Below are 12,054 nucleotides of genomic sequence, written 5' to 3'. Positions count from 1 at the left end.
TAAATACAAAAAAAATCTCTAACTTGTGTGTCTTTTATGGATGTGTTCCAGGTAAAGTTAAAGCTCAGCATAGAAAAGAAAAAATTCTCTCCAAGATTTTAAAGTCAAACTCTGGGGATTCTGGGGAACTGAATAGATTATCTTCACCCTACTTTGCGCTAGATTTAACATTCAATTATCTCAGAGTACAAAAAAATCGACAAAAAAAATCAACAACATCTAGGAATACTTCTACAAGCAAAGGTCAGCCCGGCCTGTAGACGTCTCACGCTGTCGTACAATGTCACAACACACAAGCTGCAAAAACACATTTGGAGGGGACTCTTATTTGTGTAAAAGTGGAAGCATATTGCGGTTGGGCGATTGTGCTCAGAACAAAGTCACAACCAAACCCAAAGTGCCAAAAACCCATTCTGCTTGTTTGGTTTTCTCCTCGCTGCTCTTTATGTCCGGTTGTCTGGGCGACCACCACAGGAGGTTGTGTGCCTCCGCTGACGGGACGCAGGGCGCTGGAGCAGAGAATAAGCCTCCACTGCTGCTGCTCCCGCTGAAAGACCTGGTGCTGGGCTTCAGGTGTGGACGAAAGGACCAACAGCTCTGCCCGCTGCGCAGACTGGAATCTACCGTGGCCCCACTATTGCTGTTGCTTCTCTGCCCAGCTCAAACAACACGCTACTGCCCACCACCGCCATGCGGTGATTGGAAATAACAATCATAATTACCACACGTAATCACATCCCCCAGCAATGACTGTCACCAGAGAAATACCATTAGAGTAATGTCATAACAAATCAGTGGGATACAGGAATAGCTGGTCTGGTCATAGCAAAGGGTTGGTAGGAGGACAGTGGTAGGGCTCTGTAATTGGAAAGGTCCGTCTTTTATGTTTTGTGTTTTATTATATCCCATTTAATACAGAGTCAGGCGTCTCATTCAGATACCCTTTGGTAGTCATTTTGTGTGGCCTTCTGTTTTGGATTAAGTATTTCCAAGCAGTCCTCCCGGCCTTCCTCCCCTAATGACCCGGGGACGGGCTGTCATTGGCAGATACAGGACATTTACCCGACATCCACCACATGTTCTCCCTCTCTCATGTTCTCTCTAACACTCTCTAATGTTCTTTGTTCATCTAACTCTAAATAAGTACAGTGTAGATAAATACACCTGACCGTGTGACCGTGTAACCATGTCCACCTATATACCAGGTGTGTATTACATACATGTGTATTACAGTATATTACACATATATTACATAGCGATAGATGGAGATATTCAAATTGGACGTGTGTGTTCTCAACAAATACAGTGACGATGCTAAAAATAAAATGCTTCCCATTCAGTGTGTGAGTGTGTGTGTGTGTGTGTGGGTGGGGGGGTGCTAGCAAAGCACTACCGTTCCGTCTGTATGTGTGGGGGTGACTCTCCCCATCCCCCCCCCGTCCCCCACCCCCTACATGTGGTCTCCCAATTTGTTGCCGAAGTAATTCATTAGCAGTACCGTCGGTGGTGACAGGCACCTTATCTCCATCTGGTCCCTGCTCCCCAGGGGGCTCTGCTCTCTACTTCAGCATAATAAGGACGGGCACGCAACACATCCGACCACCCTCCACCTTGATCACCCGCACGGTGATTGATTCAGCGCAGGATTAGCCACATGTGGTGTAATCACTGTGTCGCTAAAGAGAGGGTATGCTGCTGCACCCACCGCGACCCGTATGGTTCCGCTGAAGTGATGAACGGCAGATGAGTGGAATCAGGGTTATGCGGACGGCAAAAAGTATAGCAGACACAAGTCCTTGTTCTTTGAAACTTTTTATTTTTTTTGTATTTTGTAAGGATATTTCTGGGTAACAGACACACACACACATATTACTCGCTGGAGAGCAACTGGAATTCACTAACAAGAGAGCAACTGACAAGGACACAAGTCTGTGCTGAAAGTGAGAGGCAAAAGTCATTTAACTTCTTATTGTCTTTTTTGTTTGCTTGTTTCCCAGGGCCGGGAGTGCATCAGTCCGCCAGTTCCGACCGGCCTGGTTCCCTTTCTTTTTGCAAGATTGCTTTTGTTCTAAGTGTCGGCGTGCCGGGGACCCGAACCCCACGAGGGAAGTAGATATCTATATTTCAGTGTTACACACACAAAAAAAACACACACACACATACACACACACACTGAAGAGGCCAGAGCAAAACAAATACTCTGACCGCAGCCTGATTTTTATCCTTGATGGCTGGGAAGTCTTGGACATTTACAAAGACCACTGAAGTAGACGGGCTTCTGAAATCACATTTAGTTTGTTTAATATTCATGCAAAGGGCTTTTGGATGAGATTGTTGGTTTGCCAATACGATTGCTGGGTCACTGCACAAACCATTTAATTATGTGTATTTGTATACCTTTGGGCAATTATTTAGAGGATGGAGCCATCCGTCCTTGTCACATGGAGTATAATTCACACTGAAAGGGCCATCATCTAATCATAATCTGCTCTAATTGGTTTAATAAAATGAAAAAAAGTTACTTCATTAACAGACAGAAACTCTGGGTGTCACAGCAGAGTACAGGACAGTTATTGTATAAAATAGATGAATGGTGTAAATAACAGTAAAACATTAATACAAATACATATGTACAAATGAATACAAATACATATGTACAAATTAATGCAAAGAAATTATAAATGGAAAAACAGAATGATCAGAAAGGGATGTGAAAGCTTGTGAGATCTGAGATGAGTCAATTCCCAAAACCCATGGGTGCTGCAGGGTGCTACGTCTCATACTCCTGACAGCCAGTAACCCAGGAAGGGGGGGGGGGGGGCATCTTGGCCAAGCCCACTCTGGGCATGACTTCAGAGTCTGACGACATAGGGGCCAACAGCTGGACACATGTTCTCACTCGCTAGCCCCGGGGGGCCGTTGGGGGGGGGGGGGGGGCGGTAGGACCCCTTGATCACAGAAATATCTCTGCTTAGATCTCACCCAACATCAAACAGTGCCTGGCAGCGGCTTCCTGTGGCGTCCATCACTGCATGTTTAACTTCCTGTGAAGATCCACTTAGCGTCAGAAATATGAGTCAACCCTGTCTCTGTCTCCCCGTCTATTCTACCTATATATCTGTCTGTCTGTCTGCCTGCGTAGGAACAATCTATTTGTCTGTCTATTTATCTACCTGTCTGTCTATCTAGGAATGATATATTTGTCTGTCTATTCACCCATTTGTCTATCTGTCTATCTAGGAACAATCTATTTATCTGTCTAGCTATCTGTCTATGTTTATATCTATCTATTTATATGTCTCTCTGTCTATTTGTATCTTTAGCTGTCTTACTATCTATCTGCCGTCTACATCACTATTTCTATCTATCATCGTCTGTCTATATCAATGATGGATGGATTGATCAATCTATTTGCCTGTACATCTACTGTATCTCTCCTCCCTTATGTAGCTTATTCTTCTATATTGCTATCTGCCAAGCTACTGTAAGTAGCTACTTTGCTAATAGCTATCAAACTAGCTATTCAATATCCAGTTAGCTTTCTATTAGCGAAGCCATCCATCTCCCATATCTGTCTGCCTGTAATCATTAGCATTTAATTAGCAACTCGCTAACCCCCCTCGCCCACGCACAACAGGTAGGCAGAAAAACACTATGCTAGCATGCACACACACACACACACACACACACACACACACACACACACACACACACACACACACACACACACACACACACACACACACACACACACACACACACACACACACACACACACAGGACAGGACACAGAGTCCTGCACACATACACAGACACACACGCACACCACATCCATTAACTTATCTTGCATCTGGGATCTGTTCCACTCCGGGTAAAATTGATTTAAATTGATTAATAATGTCTATAATTCCTGCAGAACTGCAGATTGTACGTGTATGTGTGTGCGTGTGTGTCCGAACCGGCTTTCATCCAGTCTTATTATGGGATGTGTGTTTTGAGGAGGCTAATGAAGAAGTCATTAGGAGGTGACAGTGACGGATGGGTTGGAAACAAACCTTGCGCACGTCCAAACTTCACAGGAAGAAGGGAAGTTAGAACGTTAGTATGGCGCGCACGTGCGCGTGTGTGTGCGTGCGTGCGTGTGTGTGTGTAAAGACCAGGGAGTATTTGTACAGGGTGGGTCAGTGCTGTGTAGTTGTTGTGTCCTCATTCGCCCCTGGAGACGGGAGAAGGTGACCAGAGCCATCTGTGGTCAGGTTATGTTCTGTCGACTTAAGGCCAAGTTATGCTTCTGCGTTTAAGTCCCCCAATAAGCACACTGTGGGGCTCTATGTGGGTGCTGGTCCTGAAGTACATTCAAACACCCTTGCTTGAGCCTGTCCGTGCCCACTTTCAACAATTAAGAAATGCATGTCTGACTTCTGGCACATGTTACATAAAAACTACCTGTAACCATGTACACATGCAATCTTACGATTTAAAAAAGTTGTGCATTTAAATTGAGATTAGGACCAGCTCACTATTATGCCGACCACTACATCACTTTTGATCATCGATAGGTTGGTTCAGGGTTTAAATTTCCTTCAATGGTTCTCCTCTTGTGATTCAGGCTGTGCTAAGAATCCTGCTAAAACGTTAACTCCGCTAGTGTGCTAGTGTAAACCAACACATAGCGGGAAATACATGTTTTGAGAGCTGTAAGAAATGACCGAAGTCTTGAGTGACCTCGATGCCCATGGCGTACCTACAGCGATGATTCTGTGTAAAATAATATTTAAGCCTTAACATTTTACCTCTACATATGCTCACAATTGGTAATTCTTCAGACAAGAACAACAGAGCTTCATTAATCAGTACATTTTATGTTTCAAGCTGTGGCAAGCAGTGACGGTAATGAAACACTCACATATTTTCTTTATTCAATTTGATGTTTCATTTGCAGGACTTGATTAAGTTTGGTTTAATTGTCACACTGAGGTACTCTTAAAGCTATTAAGATAAACATTGATTTGGCAATAATGAGGAGGAGATGAGGAGATGCTAAGTTCTGGCACAGAGACACACTATGCTTGAGGCTACATCCACGGTAGCTTGTGTTTTCGTGTTTCTGTATCTTTGCGTGTGTGTGTGTGTGAACGTATGTGTCCTTTGTGTGTGTGCGTGCGTGCGTGCGTGTGTGTGTGTGCAGGCATTCATTAAAGAGATGGGAGAGCATGGAAACTGTTGTCAATTTCAATCCATCATATTGAACGCTGTCTTTTTCCAATTCTGCATTTCTTACTGAGTTGCAAATCTATACAGAAGTCAGCTCAACTATTTAATGGCCTACTGTCCATTTCCATAGAAACTAAAGATCAGTTTGCAGTCAGCGGATGGCAGTTAGTAAGGACACAGAAGCTCAGACACTGCATGTCATATACATGTATTGTAGCATTGTCATACGCAAACAAGCAACAGTTGTTTCCCTTTCTCTTACCAACAACATGTTAAACAAAAATCCGGGCAACCGGTATCCATGCACCACAATTTTCATATTAATTTGACATTCTCTCTTGCTGAGAATCTATTTGCCGTTTGCCAATTTTACATCGGAAAGTGACTCAATTGAAACATCCAGTCAATTCCGTATGAGAGTTCCCCTCAGGCAGGGCAGTGTATGGAGGCTTTTGGAAACGTATAATCTGATAGACGCCAACACTTCACCCTCGCAGCGCTTAAGCAGGACACAGGGAGGTAATAGGCTGCTCTGGAGGCAGAATTTCATGCATACACAAGCAGCCGTCTGAGTCCCACTCACACACACTCACACACACACTCACACGCACAGACACACACACACCGTATTCACACACGGAGCCTCCGTTTAAAATTGAGTCTTTTGTGAATGTAATTATACTCTAATAGTTATAGCCTATATGCCACGAGTGGCAAAAAAAAGTGGGTTTAAAAAGCTGCCTCATACCATTATGTCTGACAGGGAATACCGACAGCCCAACTAGGAGACTGGGAGAGTTGCAAGTTGAAATTCCTCCACCCTGAGAGAGACTCTTTAGAGGTGCCCTTGAGCACCCCCCACTCCCAAAGTAGCCAGATGTTAGATGTGTACAGGCCAGCCCCCTGAGGACAGGCATGAATCTAAAACAGGTCATCACAGAGCGAGCTGCACGCTGAAGCATTTACATTAGTTCTAATACCAGTACTACTACTACTAATACTAGTCTAAAACAGGTCAGTACAGAACGAGTCGAACACTGCATAATACACATTTATACTACTGCTACTTTTGCCACTACTGGTTATACTAGTCTACAACTGGTCAGCAGTTGTAGACCATCATATATCATACTACAAATACTACCATTCTCTCTGCTAATACTAATACCTGCATAATACTCTTTACATTACTAATACCAGCACAATACCAAACTACCGGTATGGTATACTTTGGTATATAGTAGTGTATAATATAGCATGGTATTATATAGTTTAGTTTGCCTGCCTCTCTCTCTCTCTCTCTCTCTCTCTCTCTCTCTCTCTCTCTCTCTCTCTCTCTCTCTCTCTCTCTCTCTCTCTCTCTCTCTCTCTCTCTCTCTCTCTCTCTCTCTCTCTCTCTCTCTCTCTCCGCATTAATACTCTGGTGAACTCTCAGACACTTTAATTACAGCCTTGTCGCCACGGTCCCCCCCCCCCCCTCCCATGGCGACACTCATCCAGGGTGACTTTCAGGCCACAGTCCCCCCAGATCAACTTCGGGACCCCCGACCCACGTCTCTTAGCTGCATCAGCATTATCGTCGCATACTGGCAGATCTCGAGCTGACCGCATCGCTCTGGGATAGCGCTACGGCTAAGCTAGGTTAAGCTAGGCTATGATATGCTACAGGTATCCAAGGGGATTCTATTCCCTGAGCCGTCTGAGCATTGTAGAAACTTCAGGGGTATTACAGCTTTTCTCAATTGTTTACACACTAATACTGGCACTATGCCCACATTGGTGAAAACCTGCAGCTCATATGTCAACAACGAAGAATAGTTTTGCAAAACTATCAGCACAATTCCTTTGTTTTCACTCAAACAGCCCTTCTAAATGCCATTTTTGCACAACTCTACACAGAATCTCATGATTTAGCACAACTTTCATAATTAAGCCCTGCTTGTTCACGTGGAAAACACTGGCCTTCAAATAGCAAACTCTAATCACCAATTAGTCTCACTCAGGCAACACCTGCTCAAACTCAACTGGCAAAATGTTCACTTATCTGTCATAGCATGTCAAGCATATTGAATGAGACCAAAGTTGACCTCTAGTGTGTTTTGTATGTGAACACATGTGCTCAGTGTGAAGAGTATACTGCTGAGATAGCTAGTATACAGTGATATTATTTTGTGTCTTACATGAAATGTGTAGCCTATATATACTGAAGATGTAGTTGGAAGAGCTCCAACATTCACAAATGAGAAAGAGACAGCTATATTAGACTTGTTTAGGGGGGATTTCAGCGCCTATTTATTTTCAGTTTTTTTATTTTCTGAAATTGAGTTATGCTTTTATTTAGGCGTCATCGAATCTGTCACTAATGGTCTGGAAGGAGTCGACGATACAGCGGGTTCTCCTACGTAAAGCCAATGGATGTACTAAGATATAAGCGTATCAAACCATCAACATCCTGGATGTCCCCATTCCCTAGTAGCTGACATTATAAATGTGACGTTAAATGTCCCGTGGACATTGTGTTTGCTATTAATGCGATCAATCTGCGAAAAATTCAAAGAAGAGTCATCCAAGACGACACACAAATGTTCATTAACCTACAGCGGTGTCAACCTTTCTAGCATTTTTTGTTATGACAGGTATTTTGAGGAGAAATGTTATCTATTTTCGCTAGACTCATAATTGCACTTTTTAAAGAAATGAAAAACGCTACTAAAAAACGTTCAGTAAACACATCAGTGTTTTACATATACTTCATTCGAATCCAATCAAAGTTGCATTTCCTCAAAACCACTTCCCGGGGTTTGATTCACAGATTCTGAGAGGGGCGTCAGGGGCCCGACTATCAAGCCAATCACAGCACGGATGAGAATGGATCAACTTTGAAAGTAAACAGTGGTGGTTACATTTTTATGACTGAAAGTCCTGCGTGATCGAATCACGTCTCGTTTGGTTCTGCCGCCCTACTCTGCTTGAGGAGCCACAAACGGAATACAGATCACCTCCCAACGCTGCTTCACATCGTGTTTAAAGTTCCAAGCGCAGGAATGGGTTCTGACAGTGATGAAGTGGTACCAGTTCAGCCCTCTTCCAACCATCTGGTTTCAGTTTTTTTCTTCCCCCCCTCCTCCTAAAGAAGCACACATCAAATTAACTCCACTTGCTAGTAACGTTGTTTTAGGCGGCCTGTTTTACTTTTAGTTTTAGTCTAGTCTTTATGTGAAGCTATCATTTTAGTTTTTATTAGTTTGTCACATTCATAATCCTTTTAGTCGTGTCAAGTTTCAGTCGACTAAAAGTCTGAGCATTTTAGTCTTATTTTAGTCAGAATTGTCCATGACTATTTTTGTCTAGTTTTAGTCGATGAAAACTGATGATATTTTAGTCTAGTTTTAGTCAAAGATTGTATTTAGCCAAACCCATTTTACAATTCAAACAAGGTTATCTCATTATTATATTATTGTTACCTTATAGACTCAAGAATACATCCATTCCATACACAGAAGATGCTCTGATTTGAATTTACAACATATTTATTTTACCAACCAAATATGCTAGAAGTACACACATACATTTAAATAAAATAAATACATAAAATAGCATCACATGACAGTCTGACAGTCTTTCTCTGTTTAACTTTTTTTTCTTAAATTGACATTAACCCACCGCATAGATATATATACTCACTAGATATCGCATTCGGCATCTAAGCATGCGTCAACAATGCCGCCATCTTGCCGCAGGGTAACCACCCACTTGAATGAATGAACGTCGATGGGGCAGTATTTTAAATTTATTTTTTACTAGCATTACCACAAACACACGTTTGCCCCGATTTTGATTTAGAGTGATTTAGACTGGGAAAGGACTTCTGTCCCATCGACATTCATTCATTCAGGTGGGTGGTTACCCTGCGGCAAGATGGTGGCGGCATTGACGTACATGTTCCACTGAACAGCGCAGCTCAGGTGATATCTAGTTAGTATATATATCTATGAACCCACCGCAGCTGCATCTTCTGACTCTAAATCCCCGCGAGTGGGGATTGAGGAAGTGACGTTGCCCAGCGACTAAACGAGACTAAACAACGTTGTAACATTTCGTCTTGCCTTGTTTTGGTCAATGAAAATGAAGACACATTTTAGCATATTTTTTATTTTGTAAACCACATTTAGTCTTGTTTTTATTCGTCAGCAATATTGCATTATATATTTAATTATCGTTATCGTCACATGACCAGCATTTTCGTTGCGTCTCGTCTTGTTTTCCTCACGTGATAAAGGTTTGTTGACAACAATATTTAGTCATCATTTTCGTTGACGAAAGCAACACTACTTGCTAGCATTTCTCTCTTACTCAGAGGGCTGAAAGGTATTCCACTTTCAAAAGTTTTGAGGAAATGTATTGTGCTATGTGTGATAAAAACAACAGCCAGGCGGAATTCCTCTTGCGTTAAACACTTGCGTCGGCTTTCAGAAGTCCCTGCCCACGACATGTGACTACAGACTGTACGGGGCAGCTTTTGATGTGTTCACAAGAACAGGTTGAGACAGCGCAGTGTGCAGTCTGCACTCCGAAACGTTTGGATCTCCCATGGCGGAGTTACAGAGATGAGTCTCTCTACAACAATAGTGCTGCTTCCCTCTGCTTTTCTCCTCTCTTTGGTTCGGTTTGAGACACATTGCAGTTAAACTCCGAGCTGCAGCCATTACAGTCTTTTTGTGATGCTCATGTGGAAGAGACTAGCATGGAGTACCGCTAGCGGCCTTTAGGGGGGCTTGCAGTGGTTTGCAGAAGGAACAGTCATCATTCCAAGTCAGCGGTAACAAATAGTAATTTAATTCTTGAAACACAAGCTAGTTTTTTGTCGTTCAGTTAGAATCTCCATGGCTAGTCCATCTTCTCGTATTATGCATTTTCCATGGTTGACGATTACATTTAAGTAAAAGGATAGTAAGGGTTGAATATTAATGACTGAGCCATAGAGTGGTGTGGGGGCGAGCATTGAAGTCCTGTTCTCAATATGACAAATATGGATCATTCCGCAGCTGGTGGCAAAGAGACCCAAGAATGGGGACACTCCATAGAAGACAAATCTACAACCTCAACACTGTCGCTTGTTAGCCAATGGGTGATGTCACAGATGCTACATCCATCTCTTTATCACCACTCGTGGTCACCAGCCACAGCAGTTTGTGGGCTTGTGTTTTGTTGGTCGGTACCAATTTATTCCCTCAGTCCTGTTCTTTCCCTGGTTTGCCTAACGTTCTGTGAGGACTAATTGGATGATGGGTTATCAGATGTGTGTGTGTGTGTGTGTGTGTGTGTGTGTGTGTGTGTGTGTGTGTGTGTGTGTGTGTGTGTGTCAAGGGGCGGTGAGAGTGGACCAGTTGGCATGGTGGCCACTCCCATCTCAGCAAACAATATGCAGGTTCTTGCTTTAGTGCTGTGATTTGAAGTAGTTGCGTTCATACCGTTTTATGTTAGTACAATTTAAATACATGATCCTTTCTATGCATTTTCCTTGTGGATTACAGCTCTTGACAGCTAAGGCGGAGGAAATTGACAATTTTGTGTTAAGCCCCAAGGCAGTCGTTACAATACACATAAAGAATTCTGAGTGTGTGTGTGGGGGAGGGGGGGGGGGGTAGCTGTCAGTACCCATCGCCCCGGTATAAATGACAGCTGGTTATGAATTGATGAATGAATCGGTGCCGTTAAAGTAAAATTAATAATTGTTTACTTCAACGGCACCGACAATCCAAAAACCCAGTCAAAACTAGATGGAAAAAGTGTGTAGTTCAAAACGTGACGCAGCTTTTACTTCTTCGCCACCTACAGAGTTTGTTATGTACAATCATTCAAAAACCCCATGTTATTTCCCATAGACGTTTGATCGAGGGAACCAGAGCCTCGGAGGCGGGACTTATTCTTCTTGAAAAAGCACTTTTTAAAAGTTTTATACATCCCGGCTTGATACAAGGTCCTTTACATATGGAGATTGTTGAGGCAGTAGATGAATAATTCCACAATGCAAAAAGAATGAGCAATGACAGTAAATAAAGTGACTAAACTGAAAACAAAGTGCCCGACAGTACATAAAGTGACTATGAATTAAAGTGACTATCATTGTAAGCACAAACAGAGGATCATGGGCATCAGGCCCATATACAGTAGCGGTTCTACATTGAATTGCGCCCCGGGCGAGACCCAGTCCCCCCCCCCCCCAAAGTTGTTGACGGGGGCGCGGGGGTGGGACGCGCGATTACGGGCTGGCGGAGTTATTGACGGGGGGGGGGGGATCATTTTTTTTCTTGTGTGCTCGTGCCGCCCCCCCTGTAATGCCGCCCCAGCGGCTGCCCGCTTCGCCCGTGCCTAAAACCACCACTGCCCATATATGGTAGGCTACCATAACTTTAGGGGGCGCCCCAAATACAACGGCGGCGAACAGTGCGCATCAAACCAATCGCCCCCATTATTTCCTACGTACTGCTCCACACCAGCGTGGCGCCCCACGGTCCTTCACGCCACTGTCCTATTGCATGGCGTTGCCTCCCCTGAAAAGGCGCTTTTTTTAAAGCTGTTTTGTACAACCCGGCTTAATACAAGGTCCTGTACATACAGGGATTGTTGATGCAGTAGATGAATAATTCCACAATGCAAAAAGAATGAGCAATGACAGTAAATAAAGTGACTAAACCGTAAACAAAGTGCCCGACAGTAGCCTACATAATAATAATAATAATTATAATACATTTTATTTAAAGGCGCTTTTCAAGGCTCTCAAGGGCACCGTACAAAACATATATAGCCTACAATCAGAAACAGATGCACAAGAAACAA

The 12,054-nt window shown here is 43.3% G+C and overlaps 1 protein-coding gene across 1 annotated transcript in view; it reads left to right on the top strand.

Annotated features, from left to right (window-relative positions):
* Nucleotides 1–445: 445 nt before the first annotated feature.
* The window catches only part of LOC311341540 (F-box only protein 40), a gene marked incomplete at its 5' end in the record, with an annotated part of 39,438 nt that continues 27,829 nt past the window's right edge, over nt 446–12,054 (top strand). The window contains one exon of the mRNA XM_084466368.1: nt 446–573. Coding sequence (XP_084322494.1) covers nt 446–573 — 128 coding nt within the window. The remainder of the gene's footprint in view (nt 574–12,054) is intronic.

This window comes from Micromesistius poutassou (genome assembly GCF_964030765.1).
Source record: "Micromesistius poutassou genome assembly, chromosome: 4".
Lineage (NCBI taxonomy): Eukaryota > Metazoa > Chordata > Actinopteri > Gadiformes > Gadidae > Micromesistius > Micromesistius poutassou.
Note: the sequence above shows the minus strand (reverse complement) of the source record. Positions and strands in the feature narration are given on the sequence as shown.